Raw genomic sequence first — 21,374 nt, forward strand, 5'->3', positions numbered from 1 at the left:
GCAGAAAAGGAGAAATGAGCAGTATATTGATCATACTGTAAACAGTATCCCAGGTACTAGGAAAAGTCCATTATAAAATCTAGACAAATGATTACACCCTACAGAAAAAAATTATCAAGTATTTTATTCCAAAATTTAGTCTCCTTTAGAGAACTCCTTACTATTCCCTGCTTTCAATACTGGGAAACAGAAGAAAAAAAATTTCCATCATAATCATGACTTGCTTAACAATGATGCAGGAGAACAATCCCATCAACCTGTAGGAAGTGACTCAAGCAACTAGTAAATGACTCTGTGGTTTTGAAAGGGTATTTTCCTCTTTTTAGAGATTATTCCTTAATGTAGTTTTAAGGGACACTTCCCAGTCCATCTCATGGCAGCTAGAAGATACGCAGACTCACCTGTAATGGATGAGTTGGATAAAATAGAAAAGGAACAGACATGCTGGGACGGATTTCCAGATGGCCTGGGGAGCAGTGTTCTCTACATGAGAGAAACAACAATAAACCAGAACATATTTAAACACAGAACAGAAGGTAAAGCTCATCTTCTAAGGCACAGAAGTTCACAATACCTTTCAGTATAAGTAGAGTATTTAAATGGCATGATTATCATGCAACACCCACAGCAATAATGTCTGTGTAATCTTGAGAAAGAAACTACAGATAGGAATCACGTGTTCTCTCTGTAAACTACTTTAAGAGAAAATTCCCCCATGGACAATTCTCAGAGAAATGCTAATTAGAACTATATTCCTTTCCAATTATACTTGCAGTAATTTTCAAATCTCCCCAAGAATTACAGCAGTCATCTTAAGGATGGAATCTTGTCTGTGTGCAAACTGATCTTCCATTACAATTGAACAAGTGTAAACTAATGAGGCAGCTGTATGTACTTGGGAGCTCTCAAAACAAATGGAATTGCATAGACCAGAATATCTCAGTATCAAAAAACAGTACCTATGTAATTTCTAGGTCTCCTACTTTTATACAGAGCAGGAGGGACAAAAGAGTATATTGAAACTTGGCAACTTTGTTTTCCCCGAACAAGCGTCCATTATTTTGGTTTTAGATTTCTTGTATTTTGTCCACCTGCCTGTGGTTTCACAGTGGCATGTGCCTTTTTGTTGGTTAACAGAGTAGTCTAAAGGAGGTTAGTGCCTGCCTCCCACCAAAGTTCCATGACAACAGGCTACCTCTTACATAAATCTCTTTGCAAGTCCCATTTTTTTCCAGAAATCACTGTTCTTTCAAATAGTGTTATGTTTTATTGTGCTACAGAGGTTTATAACCACCCCAGTTTAATAACCATTAGTGAGTAGGAAGCAGGAAAAAAATACCTAAAGGGAGATCTTGTTGCAATAGCACTGACAGCTCTAACACTGACAGATCAGGATACCACATGAACACACTGCTTGTGCATCAGTACCAGCAGGCCCAAACAGCAGAACCTGCTTTCCAAGGAGGGGCTTTTTTTTTTTTTTTCCAAACTACCTCCAGACTACTACTGTTGTTGACATTCCTCATATAGGGAATATAACATAGCTGGTTACAATACAGACTAAAATGCTTCTTCCTTCATATGTTCAGCTTCACTTTTCCAGCAGATGTATGAAGGAAGTTCAATTCTTTATTTCGGTTAGGTGCAAATCACTATAGTTTTACTGATCTATTCAGAAAACAAAACAGGCATTTCACACTTTGCAAATTGTTCTGACCTGTACTACTAACGGCTTCCGTAAGTGCCTGTTCCGTAACTTCCTTGGCTTTGGCAAGAAGAAGTCTGACTGCATCTGGACAAGAACAGGAAATGCATTAGGAAGTATGTTAAGCATGCACACAGAGAATAAATTATACCCCCCAAACTCTGTTTTTCAATAAAGGTGTAACTATTTAAAATACTGTGTTTTGTTTTAGACAGGAGAATATTCTTTTTGCTAGAACATGAAAAATTTCCACCACAAACGTATTTTTGTAATTCTTGTTTTATGGAGATAAAGCTTTCTCCCAAAAAAACCATTTCACTACTTAACTACTGTTGCTTGCTATGAAGTTGTTACTGAGATTTTTATATATATATATATAAAAATATAAATAAAATGAGTGTTTCAACTAAATACAGCAATGAGGTTGTATTAAAATTAGCTGCACAAGAAGAAGGGTATCAGTTTTGCTAAACCCGGCTAACATATTTGCTGGAGCAAAGAGAGTGAACCAGTTTCATCAGGCTGTGTGATGGCATTCAGATTCAGGTCTGAAGAGGTGATGACACTTCAAAGCATAGTTATATAGTCAAAATCTGACTAATCTCAGCTAATATAATGTTATGCTTGAGCATCGCTAGATGCACTGCTTCACAGGGAAGCCCATACTTTCTGATGAACCAAAAAACCCCTGTAATACTACTGGAAGCTGGCTCAGGCACAATATGCTACTTTTTTCATTCAGTCATCTCACTTACACTGATTGTGTCTAAGTGCTGCCGGAAGGTCAGTTCTGCTTCTTTGCTAGGCAAGAACAGTTTCCCATGGCGGCTGTTGGGTGGTAGAGTTGTAGGAACTGCAAAGAGTCCACCATCAGTATCAGTGCTTCCAGAACTTGAAGGACCAGCCACCAAGAGAGGTCTAGGAAGGTTTCTCAAACCTAGAAGATTTTAACAGCAATTTAAATGAAGTTAAGTGAAACCAAAAAGAAATTAACTATTTAGTAACTGAAAGATCATACAGAGAGCTGGGACTTAGGGATTCTCGCTCTGCCACCATCTGTTTGTGATCTCAAATCATGAAACTCTTGATACTTCAGTCTTCCCACCTGCACGTTGACAGTATTTACCTGCTTCACAAGGATACCGCAAACATTCACTTGCTTTGAAATCCTTGGAAGAAGGGGGTTAAATACAATTTTATGCTACTAAAGAAACTAGAATTTAAGCACCCAGTTTTAAGCCCCACAAAAACTGTGTTAACCAGTTTATCTATTCAGCTTGTAGAAATACCTGAGGGCCCTTCCCACTAAACAAACTATATATCCACCATTCCTTCTGTAAGGGAAGATAATACAAACAAAGACTCATTCTACAATGCTTATGTTTTATTTACACTCACCATCCCCCACCCTTTCCCCATGGTAATTCAAAGTGCAACCCCAATAAAATTATTCTGGTGACAGAGGAATGGAAGAGCAGGGATCAGTTTACCAAAAATATCTTCTAAAAGATGGACTGTCTTAGAAATACATTTGGCACATTGAAATAATGGCATCTGGTCTGAGTAAAACTTCTCCATTTACATTTAACTTTAAAATAAACATTGTAGGATTTCACAGTGTTGTGCCCACTCTGCAGGCATCCAGCTAGGATGAAAACCAGTATCATTACTATGTCATTCTGAGATAACCAAGAAGTGTACCTGCCTCTCTTCCACAGATGTGCTCGCTCCACATATAACACTGTGCTTCATTACAATAGACAACAACAGCTATTTTCACACGCACATTGCACCCATACATGTCATGGTGCTCCAGCCTCTACTGCTGGGCTGGAGATCTCAGCTGGGAGGCAGCAGGCTCCTGACTCACCCAGAGGGGGAAGAAGCAAAGTGGGCAATGATTCTTAGTTGTGCCTGCTGCCTCCCTGGGCAGGAAGACAATACAACACAAGCTTGGGCCTCACTAATGCAGAACATCAAACTTTATGTACCAAAAAAATAAACCTCAGGGTTTTATTATCCTCCTATTTAAAAGGGGAAATTGCCACCTCCACCCTGCTGCTCTAGATTCTGCTGTTTTTCCGAAGGTCAGTTAAAATCACAATGTGCCAATGTATCTAAAAAACAATTAAAAGCAGAACATATAAATCTGTGCCTCCTGCCTGACCAGGAGTTAGAGAGAATTGTAAAAGATAAAGTACATGATATTATCTTTTAAAAAAGCAATAAAGGGATGCTACTAATTACATAATTACATAATGATATTTTAAGCACTATAGGTGATGTTGTGTCACAGCTGTGCTTCACTTTTTCTAAATCTCTTTGCATGATTATCCTTTTTTTTTGTCTCCCCAGGTAGCTGTCTGGCCTTTGTGGAGCTGTTGGTTTGCCAATACTTTCACTACTTCTGGAGTGGACACGGGCTATCTTCTAATCTTTATCTTCTACTGAGAAGGCCAAATCAATTTATCTTTAATTAAAAAAACCCAAAAGATGAAAACCAAACAGCAGTTAGCATCTAGACAGACTCAGGACCAAAGTCTATGAGGGAATGCACCTAGAACACTCATCACCAGAAGTAACCTAGCAGTTTGCTTTCCGACAGCCAAATTACTGTAGTCATTTAATAGCACTGTATGTGAGGATACAAAAGAAGCTTGATAATTACTGTATACTAAAGACTGCAATCCAGACCACAAACAATCTCATTTTAGATTCAGAACACCCTTATCAGGGGTGATAAAAGGCATTCCGTTTGTCTACCAAAACAACACAACTTAGGGTGAAGACTTGCTTGGGTATCCATTTGACGCGCTGGAATGCCATTACCTGAGGCCTAAGCTGAGTGCATTACCCCAGGCAGAACTGCTGAGAAGCTAAACTAATTAACTAGGTAGAATGTTGTACTAAACACATTTTTACTGTTCCCCTGTTCAAGCCAAACAGCTCAGCTGAAGCCCATTTGGCTATCTTTGGTACTGTACAAAAGCAGGAATACATAATCTGTATTTTTTACTTCCTGACTTTGCACTAAAGACTACATGCTTCCTTATATGTTAAACCACAGTGCTACATGACTCTACTTGTAATTCAGTGATGTGAATCAAAGACTAACGTGGACAATTATATTAGTTTTTGAATCAATGAAGCTCTATGTAAACAGAACAGGTGCCCGTTTCTAGGGGATCAGATGCAAAGTATTGTTATCTTCTTGCTGTTTCTGTCTAGAATCCTCAGTGGATGATCCTTACCCTTACTTAAAACGCTTCAGGAAGGATTTTCAAGGCATTAGGGAAGCATAAAGTACAATCTCATAAAAATGAAGGTCGCAAACTAAGGAAGTTTGATTCTACTTGCAAGTCTGATTAAAAAAAAAGTATGTCCTTCAAGCCTGTGTATCTCACTGAAAGATAACAATTTATCTGTTTGATCTATTCAATTATTGGCTTTTTAGTAAATATTTAAGTAAGCACATCCTTGTCTACAAGGAAGCACAACGAAGCTTCAAAGATAAAATTGCTATAATGCCATTTTTAAATGAAAACCACACAGCACCAAGTAAGTTTTACAGCATCAGTAAATTGCTCATTGTTCATTGCTTCTTACAGCACAGGTGTGAAAAGGACAGCATAAGAATCACAGTTGTTCCTAGTAACCCTGACACCTTCACAGACTTTATTATAAAGTCATAAAACATTCACTGGCAAATGCAACAGGACTGAAGAACAGAACTGAAATCCTTGGTCTGCATGGCTAGGGCTCACAAGTTACAGCAGCTGTACCTTCTAGTAAAAGAAAAGGTAATTCATAATCATTCCGTATTTTATAATGGCAGAATGGCGCAGAAAATTTCAGTAATTATTTTATCAATGAACTTTACACTTTAAATTTACTCTCCTGCTCTGTAAGCCTTTACTCCCTTGAGATCCCATACCCCGTATCACTCAGCTGCTAACAAATGCTAGCATGTTCTGTTAGGAGCCACTCGTGAGAGCTCTTCTGGACTGTCAACTGTGTTATTGACATGCATTGTTTTTCAAGATTCAAAGTAGTATTGAATTTAGGACAACTCTAAGGCAAATTAACACATACCAATGTTCTTAAACAGTTAAGTTCGTAAGAGTAGGAACACTCATTCTCTCAGTGTTACATTACTGGAATGTACTCATCGCAGTCTGAGGTACTAATGGTTTGATCTCTTGAAGTGGATTTTTATGAATACCCACCTGAGGAGCTGGAAGCAGCACCAGGAGAAAAAGTCTTGTTGTTGCGAAGGGCAGATTGATTTCGTGCACAACCTGGACTCCTGGTGCTGATGGCAATCACCTTTCCCGGAGGAGTCAGTGACTGCTCCTCTTGAGCAGGCTTTATAGGTGACGTGGCAACAGAGCTCATCTCGGGCATCTGAAAATGCACACACATTAAATGAATGTTGTGTACTGTTACAACAAATACAGTGTTAAACTCATTCTACTTAGGAAGCTTAAAAAAAATAAATCTGACATACTACAATATCTTTAAGTACTCTAACCAATACCTCTGTGTGTGTGTGGTGGGCAACTGAAATTCCCTTCCTGTGCATTTAGCAGTGTTAAATGTCATCAGTTCAATACCATTAATTTATGTTACAATCAGGTTAACCCTTAACAAGCTGCACACTGTGCTGGACCACCCGAGGATTTAAAAAAAAAAAAAAGTAAAGACACAGATTTATCACAGTAATGGAAAAGGTGTTGTTTTTAATTCAGTGCAAAACTAATTTTCATAAAGTCTAACCATCCAGAGGGCTCCTCTGGTTGGAAGTACACCTGGACAAAAGTGTTTTGCTCCTAATTCTAATCAAGTAGAGACCAACAGTTTTGATTTTTTTCCCATCCCTTCTCCTATTTCATAGGAGTAATACAGCAATAACAAGAGGCACATGGCAAGGTGCATTACTATTTTCCAGGCATATCCAGTTATTTCATTAAGTTGTTTAAACATTTTTCTAGAAAATGCTCCCTTTTTAAGGGATCAGTGTGTAACCACAGGCATAAAATTACCCCCACACACACTTGACTGCAATGCAATTTGCTACAGTATGTTTTATGCTGATAATCTTCATTTACAGGAATAAACCACAGCACAGTTGGCCGCTTTGGCTTCGTAACATATTGTCTTGAGAAATAGCAGGGATCTAGACAATCAATCCTTCCCCTGTCAAAGTACCCTGTGGCAAAAATATTATTGTTCCTGTCATTATTTGATGAAATGCAGAAGATTTAAGAGATAGAACTTTCAAAAAGTCTACAGTACTTTCAATTAGGCAGTAAATATCACCCTCGCCTCTTGAATATTTATCAGTCCCACAACATTCACTGCTGTAAGAAGACTATCTCTTTTTCTGAAACACAATGAGTATAAAGTAGTATTTGACAAATACAAGGTTACATTACTTCTTTTTATTGCAATGTACAATATGGTACATCTGAAAGAACTTTATTTTTCAGTAGCACTAGGCTACTTTCATTAAGACACCAAGAGTGTTAAAGTGACAGGAAAACACTTGGAAATAATAACTGGTGGTTTTTTTCCCTCTCTTCTATCCCTCTCTGCCCCAGTCTAAGGAGATGTCCTTCTTTCTAGGTTGTGATTGTTTAATCATGTTATCCCTGGTTGTCACACATGTCACCAGAAGTAAGAGTGGATGCCAAAAGAGGAGACATTGTCACAGATCTGTCTTCGGTCTTAAAGTGTTCACAGTTTAAACAAAGTCTATATCTGGAGCTGTATCTGAGCACAGATAGTTTTAAATTTATAAAATCCTACATTCTATGTCTATAATATCAGGATCAAAAGGACCTTTGAGGGGGGTTAACTCTGCACCAACAAAGAAAGATCAAAGAACTACATGTGTTTGGGAATAGTGATACATTTGCATCCTATGCTGGAATAGAATGCAAATGGCATCTTTAACTCATCGCATCTCCACCACAGGCATTCAGTCACATCTGTTGAATTCAGTGTCTTTTTGGTCTTTAAAAGGATGTTTTACTAAGTTTCAATCAGTTGCACTTGGTGGAAGTGGCTGCCCAGGTATCATAGGGGCAGATCTTAAACATTGGTTACAATGCACGAGACGGAAAGCAAGTTCATTCCCAGTTGTCTGCCTAGGGAAGAAAGTATTCTTCTGGGTCTGTTAAACAACTATCCTTGAGTCTGGGAACTTTTACAAAAATCACTGTGGCAGGTGCAGTTATATTGGCTATGCTATCCCAAAGAAATAAAATTATTTTCACACTTACACTTAGTGTAACTTGAACTATATAAACATTGGAAATTAAGGGTTGCAGTTTTCAAGTGGAATATTAATCTCATCTAGGCTCCCTTTGTCATCTTGGCTCCATTTCCGACAAAAGGCTGGACCAGATGATCTTCCAAGGTCCCTTCTAACCTGGGCTGTTCTATGGTTCTCTGAACCTGAGAGAGAATAGAGGGCACCTACCTAACCTAACCTCATGACTGATCTTTTCAGTAGTCACATTAAATGTTCACTGTAATACCATTGAGTCTCCCAGCAAACCAGAAATTAAAAGGTAGTGTAAAAAGCAAATGAAGCATATTGAGGAGAAGTCCACTCCGTAGCAAGCTGGGTTGTGGTGGTGTGGTTTTTGGGTTGTTTTGGAGTTTTGGGGGGGGTTGTTTTTTGTTTTTTAAACACAGGAATCTCCAAGATCTTGACAAGGCTGGTCACTGATTTACTATGAAAACACGACTGGGCAATTATTCCCCAGATCAAGAAAGAGTTTAGCATCTGGAGCATGAACAAGAGCTACTTACTGGTTTGGGATTGACTTCAGTAGAGATGAGTTTTAAAAGGCAGTTTAGGAGTCTCTGCTTGTGAAAGGTGGTACATGCAGGAACAGCACTTGACTCGGATGTTTGCTCCTTAGCATCCTGGGTTTCTGGCTCCAAGACAGCCAACCAGTCATATTCCAGCTGCAACTTGTTCGGTTTGCCCATCATGAGGTAGACTTCAGCCAGCGTAAGGCTCTCAGAAGTTCTTAGACTCCATCCTTCTTCTCTAACCTGTTGAGAGAGCCGGCTTGGGTCATCCTTGAGAGACTTTGTACTAGATTGTCCCTGAGGTGGAGGTGGAAATGAGGAGCCCTGCTTCTCTTGAGAATCCTCCATTACTGCATCTGTTATATCCTTGGTACAAGCATCAAGCTGCTGGCCCTGGCTGTGGCTAGCCTGAGTTTCATATCTGGATGGGCCACCACTGGGTGAAGCCACACCACCTCTTGGTAGCTGTGAATAGGAGTCAGACGTCTCTGCGCTCTTCCCGCTTGGAAAAGCCACAGGAGAAGTATCACCAGCTGCTGGACCAGATTCTTTCCCATGCAGTTTGTCTGTGCAAGAACATTTCTCTGGGACGATCAGGTCCTGACAGGACTTCATGTACCGTGGGAATGGATCGAGCAGAGAGAGTTCCTCCACATCAGGGATCTTACTGCAAGCACAAGCTGTGCTGCACGATGGTAGCACAGCTGCTTGGTCACTAGCCAGGGCCTCCCTGCCCTCCACACAGAAGGCCACTGAGCTCAGCTTTTCGTGGTTTCCTCCTGGATCTTGAAGTCCAGAAGGCGGTTTTTGGAGAGAATTAGTGATGCCAAGATTTGCAGCTGTTCCTTCCACCAGGCCAGGCTCTGGGGCGCCATCTTCAGTGCTTGCAGAAACTTCAGCTGTGGGCTGAGAGGTTCTGCTTGACTCTGTAGTGCTCTCTGCCCTTCCAACACCCTTACCTTCTGTTCCCCGTGTGTATTTTAGCTGTCCCCTAGCTGTCCCCTGACCACTCTGTATGCCTAGGATTTGTGCAGGGGGTAGTAAGTGAGAGTCTTTCGTGTTCTGTTTGCATTTGCCAGTTTCCTGCCAATGCACTGTGCAGAAAGCCTTGGAGTGGACCACTCTGGCTACCCCAGGCAGTGGAGTGAGTGTACAATTCTCTCCTGGAAAGAGATGGAGCATTACTTTCTCCTCTGAGAAGCCACCTCTTGTTTCTGAGTCTCTGGAGTCTTGAAGTTGCCGTTCTTCTAGTGTTTTTCGCTAAAAAAGATGCGTCAAAGAATACAACAATCATGCGCCCCTTCCAAAAAAGCACCTGGTAGCCTACTTTGCAAGTTAAAAAAAAAGAAAAAAAAAATCCCAAACCAAACCAAAAAACATAGCTGATCAAGGACACATTCTCTATTCAGCATAGGTATGAAGACTCTATGATCAGAACTTAAGTCCTTTTGTGATGGTAAGGGCTACACTGAAGACCTGCTACAAGAAACTAAATCTCTGTTCCAGACAAAATTACTTCTCTCTGCTTCACACACCATTGTAATGGTAAAAAAACCCCAACCAACAAACAAACCCCAACAAAACCAAGTAAAAAACCCAACGTCACTGTATAGCAAAACAGACCACCCTTTCTGTGCAGTAACCCCCACCTTCCATGTTTTGACATCCTTCTAAGTTTCAAGTGCCATGCTGTTACTTCTTTCAGACTCACAAATTAAAAAGAAAAGCCTGAATTAAAGGACTAAGAACAGGATATAGCACACCAGTCAACAGGAGAACAAAATGGCTGTTAACTCACAAATCCTCCTACTCCATGGATCGAAGTTCAGAGGTAAGGTAATCTCTAATGTAGTATGGCTCAGACAGCATATAGATACATAACAGATAGCAGAGCTACCTAGACAAGAAGCTTAAGCCTTCCATTGGTGGAACTGCATAAAGCAAGTGGAAAGATCTGTCCTTAACCTTTTTGCTGCAACTGGAAACAAAATTATCAGTTATCATCCAGGCTTCTATGGTTGTCTCCCATCTACAAAGAAACAGAGTAAGCTCACTGTTTAAGGAAGTGAAATAAAGGCAGGGAGCTTCATTTATTACTAACTAGCTTTTCAGGGGATCACAGCAGAGAAGAGTTTGGATAAAAGTGGAATATTATGGGTTTTCCCACAAAAGGTTCCATTAGTGATGCTGAGAAACTGACCCCTACCTTTACTAAGCAAGGGATGGTGAATTTATGAGATAGAGTCACATTCCCAAGGCAAAAATGAACTTAGAATACGAGGGTAATTGCTCCCAGGACACAGCATACAGAACAGAGTAGCAGAAAAAGGATACAATACGCACTTCATGGAGAGCCCACTTCTGCTTCAGGAACTCAATGAGGCTGGAGACCTTCCGATGCAACTCCACAATCATCCTGTATGCCAGATAAACAAATTAAGGGAACAGAGAAAAAATTTCAGCAGAGGTTCAAATCACAGCCTCAATGCTAGAATGGGAATTAAGGGAAGAAACTGGCATTCTGTAATACAAGCACAGAGAACACACCTACCACTCCCAAGCTCTAAGAAAAAAAACAAGAAAAACAAAAACATATGTTATCCCGCAACTTTAAAATCTATATAACTCACAACTGAGAAAGATCTAAAAGCCCATCAGATAAATCTGATTGCCATGATTCAAGATATTAGTTTCTCCAGCTGGAAGAAGAAGATAGCAAAAGATGGCAAGACTTAGCTAAACTGCAAAAGTGCAGGCAAGGCACAAAGCTACCACATGAAGAAAGAGAAAAAGGGGCATAAAAAAAAACCCTGCAAACATTTACTTTTTGCTCCCAAAACATTTTACAAAATAAGCCTAATGGTAAAAAATCTTAATTATCCTCTCTGCATGATCTTTAGTCATTATACTGAAGTACTCTTTTTGAAAGAACAATCAACATCCCAGAGGCCTCCTGTTTTCTGCCCCGAGTTTTGGACTAGATGCAAGTACTAGGATGAACAGCCATTGAAGGCACTGAAACAACAGCACCAACTACATTTTGCAGGGAGGAGATTAAGCTACAAATACCTTCCTTTCTGCTAGGATCACTGTGTTGCAGTTGACATGTTCAGAGTCTTGATGCAGGCGCCTCTGACCAGTTTTACTTCAGTCCCCTGTGCCTCTGTCTTATGGTATATTCAATACAAATTTTAGTAGAACTAGTGCTGCGTATCTCCACTTTACTTGCACTCTGCTCTGACAACTGGGTGTAAGTGGCACGAAGTATATTCATCTCCAACTCTAGTGGCTCCTTTCACTACTCAAATTAAAAGATATAAAGAACAATCTAATTTTCAAGTCTGGTATCTCATGTTTACAACTATCACTTTCTCTGGTTGGACAAAGCCTTCAGAATAAGTACATTTAGGCAAACTGCACTATCAAAGATGAACTGCCCAGTTGGCAAAGAGCACCCTGAAGAGACAGGAAGATGCCAGAATGCTGCTCGTATATTGCCCTATTCTATTCTGAGCACCACAATCAGTTCTTCATTACCTAAGCCGTGGATTCTGGGCAAGACTCTGTACTCGAGCCCAGGCATGATTATTTCGTGGCTGCAACTCCACAGGGACCTTGAGAGGAAGACGTACTGGCTTCTGGTCCTCTTCATCACTAACACCTGAAGGGAGATGAAGCACAAAGGGCATGGGTCAAAGCAAGGACAACTCAATCAGAACACTGTATGCTCAGTTACGTGAAAAAAAACATCACAGACATCAGCATCACCTACAGACAACTTCAGCAGCTCAGCTTCACCAGTGGAGCCTGCTTCCTTTAGATTACTTCCTGTTCCAATAAGTTTTATTTACTTCCTTGGACACTGCAGTGGTACTGGAGCTTCCAGTTGAGCAAGCAGTGTAAAAATCAGGTGGCTGGAAACTTTGAACAAGTACAGTATTTCAGACCTTTAAACTGCACTGATTCTGCTTATTGGGGGGAAGGAAGAAGAAATAAAAAAAAAAAAAAAAAAAATCACAGATAGCTGAACTAGAGAAGGTAAAAAAAGTAAAAAATGCTCATTGCTAAACAACATACTACTGCTTATTCACTGGCACAAGGGACTAAACTTTGCACAACTGGTAAAGCAGTAGCGATCTTGTCTGGTATAGCTATTTCCTTTTCAATTTAGCTAGTGACGTAGTCCAAGACTTAGAGAGCTGGGTGGGCCCTGAAATTACTGGGATTATACACGCAAACAGAGTAAGACAATACAGACATATCTGTGCCCAACACAAACGTGAAATAGCACAAACTCCCCTGCCAGTGATGTACACATCCAAACAGGCCTACTCTCTCTCATATTCTTCCGACCATCTGTTAAAACCCTTTCACATTCCAGCGTCTCTTACTTACCATCTGGATCACAGAGTTTCTTCAAAGCCCTGCACATCGGAGCTTTGATACGAAGGTTTCTGCCTTTGTAACGAACAGTCGTAGCCCTGAACACATTGAAAGAGAAGTATTTACAGGCACCATTGATAAAAGTTTGTGGATACATACGTATTAGGGACACAGAGTCAAATACAATCACGGCTATAGGAATGAACAAAGGAATGTAAGGGTTTGCAGTGCTAATTCACAAGAGCATTCAATCTTTTCTATCACCTCACTTTTCATTATAGAAATGCTACTATTGTGATCCTCTTCTTCCGGACTTTCATGAAACACTGGGCTGTCCACTTAGGAAGGGACCGCTATTTTATGAAGTGGACTAGAATTAAGTTACTTCGGTTGAAGAATACCCTCAGAGACAGCTTATTCATAAAAGACAAGTGGTTTTGCTTTAGTCTCCTCTTTATACTCCTAACTCTTAATTATGGGAAGAAAAAGATCTAAAGTTTTTGAAGTTTTCCATTCTGGAATATCAACACCGCATCTGTTGCAGAAATGAGGTCTAACAGCTTGTGCGGGAATCTGAACAAAGTAACTTTTACAGTATGATTTCACTGGCTTTTAGCTTTAATACCACATTAACAGCTATAAAGATCCTTAAAAGCAAGAGGCCATTCTTCTTTGCACACAGTGGAACTATTTGATTTCTTCACTCAGTCAGCCCTGTTTTCTTTCTAGAGACTTAAAATGCAGGCATTGAAACCAACAAAGTTACTGATGGCAGTATTTACTACCTAATAGTTCAAGCAATAAGGATCAGCTAGCATAGAAACAGCAGGATTGAACACAAATCCTTGCAAGTAAAATGAAAAGAAGTTACGGAGAATATTCCTACAGCAGGATCTTATTTTTTCTTATGCTGTAAGGAAGACAACATCAGGCAGAAAGAGCACTTATCTGCACTGCTATGAGGGAAACACACAAAAGGGCAGCAGAAGTGAAGCCAGACCTGAGAAGATGGAGTTGATGAGGTGAGCAGCTCAAAAGTTCCAATTACTAAGCTGTAAACTTCTATAGATTCAGAATATCCCAGGGCTGGAAGGGCAAATTTCCTCAATCTGCACTGAGGTACCAGAAGCTAGAGGGAATACGTTAGCCCTCACTCTTTCTCACAAGCTCTGACACAGAAGTAGTGATGGCTCAAGTAATGAAGAGAGGAGAAGGCTCTCAAGTGTTGACAAGAAACTAGCAATGGTGCTACTTCAGAAAAAATAAAAAAGACCCAAGAGCACCTGCCTGGTTTTAAATAGTGCTTCCTATTTCCACATCTGCAACTGCAGACAACACTACAGCTGCTCTAACAGAGGCATTGTTGTTACCTTCCCCCTTTCAACTTAACCCTAATTTGAATTGTTGGAAACGAATCCAACAAGATAGTGGGTCCCCCAAGTACAATGGTCAATCTGTGCCAGTGGAAAGACTCGGACATAGTGAGACTCATGGATATCTAGTCAATGACATAATGTAACAATGAAATGTAAAACTTCCTCCTGGTCATTGCAATGGACAGCTTAGCCTTAATGAATGAGGGTCAATATCCTCATCATTGTATTAAAGTACAGATATAATTTTATCAGAAAATCAGCATATTTGCGTATTTTAGAAAATAAATCTCCTAAAAAAAATTTTAATCATCTGCAGCTAGCACCCTTTTTTTTTTTTTTTTTTAATGTGTAAATAAACTGATTTTCAATACACGTGAGGACAAGATCAGTATGAATCAACCCAAACTCACTTATGTCAAGTCAACAGGGACTGCAATGTTTGAAGACAGGAAACTCGACTACAAGTTCTGCTGCTCTCAAATTTAGCTGGTCAATGTTTGGACAGCTTCTCTCTTGAGTCTGAATCTTTAGGTGGAGAACCTCCACTTTTCTTCACGAGCCCAAACTTTGGTCTCAGCCAGCAGTCAGAAGCAGCAGCCTAGTATAAAAGTGCCTGGTACAAAACCTGAAGGACTTGGCAGAACCTAGAGAATTTGCAGTAAATAAAAACTCTAGATAGATTTCTTTGTCCAGTGCTTATTATTATTTCCTCAAAGAACAGTAACTAAAAAAACAGCTGATAACTAAAGGTCTTCAACTTTTACTGTAGCTCCTAGAAATCACTCTTCCTGTTACACAGTTTTCTGCTAAAGTAACACATCCTCATGATTCACAACAAATACCTTTTGCCTTTAACTACAGGGATTCGACAAAAGCTACATTTACTCTATTACCACTAACACTGTTCATCACAGTAAGCAATTTTATAAAGCTCATGTTGAGATGATAGGATGCATGAATGCACCCAACTACTAGAAAACGCAAAGTCTGGGAATGTAATAGAACAGTTTTACGGAAAACAATGCTGCTGCATGAACATGCCAAGATTATCGTCTTCCTTGCTCTTGCAAGGAGTTAATTACAGCATTATAGCAATCAGAACTGCTGTAATGATTTCTTTGCTTAGTGAAGACACGCCTAGATGTCCCCCCCCTCCATTCTAGTGGAAAAGAAAGTTTCGTAATAGCCTCACACACAATCCACTAAAGCCAGTGAAAATAAATCCAATAATGCAATGCACCTTGAAACAGGTTGCTAAATTGCACTACTACTTTAGGACAGCAAATTCTTTTGACTACTTGTGCAAGCTGAGACTCTCCTCCTGCATCATGATTTTAGCTAATGCAACACCTTTTTATCAAATGTGCCCTTGAAGTAGCTGCATTCAAGTGAAGAGTCAAAAATAGCATTAGTATTATTATTGTAACTTTAACACTGTAAGGGTATAAATGAGAAGGGTGTTGTGGGGAGAACATTATTTCTTCTGAGATTAACTGGTATGACTACATAAAACAGACAAGCTTTGTGGAAATTGTTCTGTCACATGACTTGAAGGTGACTGAAAGAAGGGCCTGAATGCTCAAAAGCCTACTTGATCCACGTAGAACAGCTGAACTAATTTGATCAAGAAAAAGAAGAAGAAAAGCACTGCTGTTCATTTTTCGTATTTTCCATTTCTCTTAAAGAGCCTAACTAGTTGGTCATAAAGCATTTATTATTGAGTCAGGCTTCCTGGCAGTTGCTCCTGATCTATTTGTCTACCACCTGCTCAGCTGCACTTTGGCTTGCAGATACCAACTATCTGTTACCACCATGGAGCAGCTCACACATGAACAATGGATCAGCATTATAAGCTCCTGGCTGCATTTGTAGCTATGCTTAAAAGGCAGAGAGGGGAAAAAAAAAAAAACAACCCACCCACCAAAACCTAGGATAAAAGCCAGAAAAGAAGTGTGAAAAACATATTACAGAAAAAATACTAAAAAAAAAAAAAACCACACAAAAAAACCCCTAGGAGAAAAATCATATTGGAGGAAAGAAGACAAATGCAAAACTGCTGATAGCTCTAAAAGAGGAGCAGGAACTATGGTATTCCCCAAGTGCTGAGTGGGAATGGCACAGTTTAGAAGTTAGCAAAGTACACTGCTCAGTAAATGAAACAACACAGACCACAGAAATTGGGCAAAACAACATTAAAAACTTCACATGGAACTTTTCACCCTGGCACTACAGCACTCTTTCATGACTACAGCCATCAATACTTTTATTTTCATTGTTCCCTAAAATACATTTTAGAAGTAGCATCCCAGCTCTCTAGATTCAGGTGTTGTGCTTGGAGAGTCAGAAATAATTCCCCGAATTTCCTTTTCCGTAAAGTATGATGGGCTTCAAGCAAACTAGGGAGAGTCTGATAATAAGTTATGCTTTAAACTAATATAAAATTAGATATATTTAGAGACTGTAGCTTCCTAATTGAAATCCATGGCTGGGAGGCTGTTCTACTAGAACAGTAGTAGTTTCTACTAGTAGAAACAATAGTTCTACTAATTTAAAAGAAAAGCACGATAAAAAATGAGACAGCTTGAAACAGAACTACTCTTATCTTAGCAATACTTATTTCCTTCTCTTCCCTTCCCTTCCCTAGATCCTGGATGTCTCCAAATGCAGAAAATGGTAAATCTTAAAAAAAGTTATGCTACTGAATATGCATTAAGAACTACTAGTATAACTTGAGACCAAGAGCATATTCTACCTACTTAAAAAGATCTTTTTTGTATACAATTTTTTTCAGGATGAATTGCAATTTTATTATCAAGATTTTTAGGGAGTTACAAATACCCCTCAGCATGCCAAACAGCGTTTACAAGGAAATCAAAGACAATGAAGGATCACTCCCACTCCACACAAAGCACACCCAGAACTGAACCAGCCAGATCAATCAATACGTGTTAAAAGTTTCTGTCTTTAACGGTCTTTCTTACTTGTGATATTAAGAGCCTCTCAGGTCGAGGGGCAAAAACACATATGCTAACAGTAGTACTGTGCTTTAACTGTTGCGTATTTACAGTATTTCTTTAATTATGTGTTTGTTGTGGTTTGTTTGGGTTTTTTTAACCCATCCACAAATCCTACAGATCTACAAACATATCCAGAAACTATTTATATTTCTTCAAATCTATTTTTTTATTACAAACATACCCAGAAACTACTTGTATTTCTTCAAATCTATTTTTTTATTAAATGTAGAGATTGTTACAAAACCTAAGTTAAATTAAAATGTTTCACTCCTAAAAGTGAAACAAAACAAAAAAGCTTTGGCTTAAGTTTATCTAAATAGGTTTCTGAGCAGTTCTGATATACTGCCAGAAATAGTTTTTCATTGTTATATATCCTAATCACACAATCCAGTGACATATCGTTGCTGTAATAAAAAGCTAGCAACAAAGGACTGGACAGAAAGTCATTCAGATTCCCTGTAATTTCTAAGGGAGCTTTGTTTCGTAGTTGTCTTGCTTAGCGATTCTGAAAGCTTCTTCAAGCAGTTCATGTGGGCCAGTGTTGACATGAGTATGCTAAACTACTCAAACCAGTTACAAAACTGGACAGAACAATTCTTATCTTTCCCTTGCATTTATAAATATCTAAACTTTGATAAAGATCTCCAATTCATTCAGCTACAACTGTACCAAAGGCTATGGTCTAGCCTGATTTTACATGTTACTGAAATTCTGAAGACAAGTACAGAGACGTATACCAGTGAATGGCCTTAACTTCAATAACCAAACAGGGACATTTCACACAAAGATTTTGTTGTTACCTGAAACTGCTAGTTGACTAAGTTTTCAGGCACCATTTAGTATCTGTGACCTGTGTTATAAGCTCAACTGGGAAAACTTTAAATATGGTTTTCTTATGAGCACCTCACAGGGTCATTTGTTTTACCATACACCATGTAATTATCACAGAAAGCCAGAGATGATGTGTAACATAAGCAAAATAAGCACTGAATTAGAATATGTAACTCCAGGGTCTAGAGTCATGCTGCAAATAAATTGCCAGGTAGCTCCTCACAATCTTAGCCTCTCTTGACCTTTCTTACCAATTAAACAAGGCTAATGTTTACCTACTTCAGGAAAAGATCATCAGAATAATGCATGTTCACAGTCCCCATTTTTAATTGCTTTTGATTCACTTTCACTCAAGACTTTCAACATAGTGACAAGCCTTACAAAGTGCATTGCACTCAGAGGAAAAGGAGGACTATCACACTTGAAAGAAATGTGTTATGAACTGAATAAAAGAACTGCTTACAAATAAGAGAGGAGGATCATAGAATTGTAACATCACTGAGCAAGATGGAAAGTTTAATCTAATGGGATATATGGAATGTGCTTCCTTGTGTGACATATGAGGATGCCCTGCACATGCAGGGGATTAATTCAGATGATGTAGACATCCAGGTCGTAATGAAGACGAAAAAGTGAACATTGTTTCCCTGCACAGTTTGCTCCTCTTCGACTGACAAAGTTTACCCACCAACTGGGTAAGAGATGCAGGAGAAAAAGAGAAGCAAAAATGTGTCTTCCATCTGGTAGACAAAAGTCCTATACAAGAGCAACTATTTCTGAACTGCCTAAGAATTTTAATATTATGTACACTCTAGTTTTTGGTTAGAAGATTAGCATTAGTATTTTCAAATGCAAAGACTCCTGTTTGCAAAACGGTTTGTCACAAGACTGGCTTTTACAGAATAAACACCTAGACTTCATAGAAATCATTAGTCCTCATTAACAATTAAGAATAACAACTAAGGCCTTAATCATGTGAAGTGCTAGACTGATGCTACAGCTTGCTAAAACTCATCAGTCTCGTTTATTATGGTTTAGTCTATTTGGATGACACAGTATTAGAAAGGCTCTCCAGCACAACAGAGAGACCAAAATGACATCCTACATCCTGAACTCTACAAATATTCAGGACACCAGCGAAAAAAGGCTCATCCCAGGGCTATTTTAGCTGATAACTCCAATTTAAAGAAGTAATTGGCTTTAAGAATCATTTTGTTATATGAAAAAACTTACTGGTAAGATTTTCTTAATTGTACAAAACCCAAGCCAAAGGGCAATTTCTCTTCTAATTTCAAACTTTACAGTTAACAAAAGAAGGAACAAGTGATTTCATAAATAATCACATTCAAGACCTGCAACAGAACAGCAGACTGGACAAAGTGCATCTCCCAGGAGATTAAAGGTTAATAAATTGTAAGGAACTCATTTGGAAACTCAGTCTGTGAACAATACAAAGGCACAACAACAAGTACCCATTTTAGGTAAAGTCAAGTCAAAAAGTCAGCAGCTGCTGAGTGGGCAAACCCTTCCTCCTGTTTACAGTAAAGTTTATTTCATCAATAATTTGTCTGCTACGATGAAGCACCCTAAAAGCACAAATGCCAAAAGTAAAAAGGTATATGTAACAGACAGAAAATAATACTATTTTCAAATTGCTTTTAAAGACATTATTAGGACAAGCCAGTGTCTGCTGAGTGATGCCTGCTTAATGATCATACTCCATAAAATAACATCCTTTGAAAGAGATTTCAGTTTAGAGTACACAAATGCTAAAAGGACTACTTCAGAAAATTTTACATACAAATATATCAGGTATTCCCTCACTTCTAATAGTACAGCAGCTTCTAACCCCTTCTGTATTCTAAAAGTACATTGCCAAGACTGAACCCCCAAATCCCACAATTCTTTCTTGAAGTGAAAGAGAATACTTGTTCTTAAAGTCACGTAGATGCAGAAGTGACTGGAGGGCTGAAGCCTATGGTGTACTGGAAGTGTCATTTCAGGTCTGAAAGTCAAGACTCCTGAGCACTGTTGGCAGAACTGTTTAGAGATGAACCCTCGCTACAAGAAAGACACTGAGGTGCTGGAGTGTGTCCAAAGGAGGGCAATGAAGCTGGTGGAGGGTCCAGAGCACAAGTCTTATGAGGAGCGGCTGAGGGAACTGGGGTTGTTTAGCCTGGAGAAAAGGAGGCTGAGGGGAGACCTGATCGCTCTCTACAGCTACCTGAGAGGAGGTTGTAGAGAGGTGGGGGTCAGTCTCTTCCCCCAGGTCACAAGCGATAGGACAAGAGGAAATGGCCTGAAGTTGTACCAGGGGAGGTTTAGACTGGATATTAGGAAGAAATTCTTCATCGAAAGGGTTGTCAAGCATTGGAACAGGTTGCCCAGGGAATGGTTGAGTCACCATCCCTGGAGGGATTTAAAAGACCTGTAGACATGGCACTTAGGGACATGGTTTAGTGGTGACTGGCAGCACTAGGTTAACAGTTGGACTTGATAATCTTAAGGGTCTTTGCCAACCTAAACAATTCTATGATTCTGTATTCCCTGTAGTGAATCAATATAGTTATAATGTCAGCTTCTGTAAAGAATTCTCATTTCATTACCTTCTTAAAACCACCCATCATTTACTACTAATAACAATTAATGGCTTCATGGAAAAAGGGAGAAAAAAACCCCACATACAAAACAAAGAATGGAAAATGGGAAACTACAGCTCTAACAAAGTAAGAAATGACCCCTAGACTCTGGACCACCAATTCAACAACCACGCTGCTGAACAACCCAGTTTTAAGAGTTTCAGGAATAAGTTCTTACTTACCCGGCTTGAATGAGCTCATTAAGTTTAGCTGCGTTCTTGTCATCCATACCTTTACATGAAATGGGATAGAACAGTGAATTAGGATTTAAAGTGATATAGTCATGACCTTTTTTTGTGTCCTGTTCTGTTTTGAAGGGTATTACATTTCATTCTTACATAGGATTAAGGTGCATAAATGTGCTGTAACATGCCCTTTCTGAAAAGTTTCTGGTTTTGTAACGTGCAAGCTTTATACAATCCTTACCATGAAAATTACATTTTACTCATGGATTAAATGACCCTAGTTTAGGCACTACAGTCACCTTGGGTTGCTGGGCGTTAATCTGACACTGCAGTATTAAAAAGAAAAGCTTCCTCATCTTCCTGCTCAATCTCTGTTGCTAAGGCAGCACAGTGTAATGAAAGAGCATCAAGCC

At 39.3% G+C, this 21,374-nt stretch overlaps 1 protein-coding gene across 4 annotated transcripts in view; it reads right to left on the reverse strand.

Moving 5' to 3' along the window:
* CRAMP1 (cramped chromatin regulator 1) overlaps positions 1 to 21,374 on the reverse strand; it is a 51,708-nt gene that overhangs the window by 12,727 nt on the left and 17,607 nt on the right. For all 4 annotated transcript variants that reach the window (XM_075018278.1, XM_075018277.1, XM_075018280.1 and 1 more), the window contains exons 6-14: positions 20,959 to 21,007; positions 12,926 to 13,011; positions 12,068 to 12,191; positions 10,865 to 10,946; positions 8,525 to 9,790; positions 5,932 to 6,109; positions 2,461 to 2,642; positions 1,718 to 1,792; positions 402 to 483 (exon numbers count right to left, since the gene is read on the reverse strand). In XM_075018278.1, the coding sequence (XP_074874379.1) occupies positions 402 to 483; positions 1,718 to 1,792; positions 2,461 to 2,642; positions 5,932 to 6,109; positions 8,525 to 9,790; positions 10,865 to 10,946; positions 12,068 to 12,191; positions 12,926 to 13,011; positions 20,959 to 21,007 (2,124 nt within the window). The remainder of the gene's footprint in view (positions 1 to 401; positions 484 to 1,717; positions 1,793 to 2,460; positions 2,643 to 5,931; positions 6,110 to 8,524; positions 9,791 to 10,864; positions 10,947 to 12,067; positions 12,192 to 12,925; positions 13,012 to 20,958; positions 21,008 to 21,374) is intronic.

Source organism: Buteo buteo, chromosome 29 (assembly GCF_964188355.1).
Source record: "Buteo buteo chromosome 29, bButBut1.hap1.1, whole genome shotgun sequence".
Classification (NCBI taxonomy): domain Eukaryota; kingdom Metazoa; phylum Chordata; class Aves; order Accipitriformes; family Accipitridae; genus Buteo; species Buteo buteo.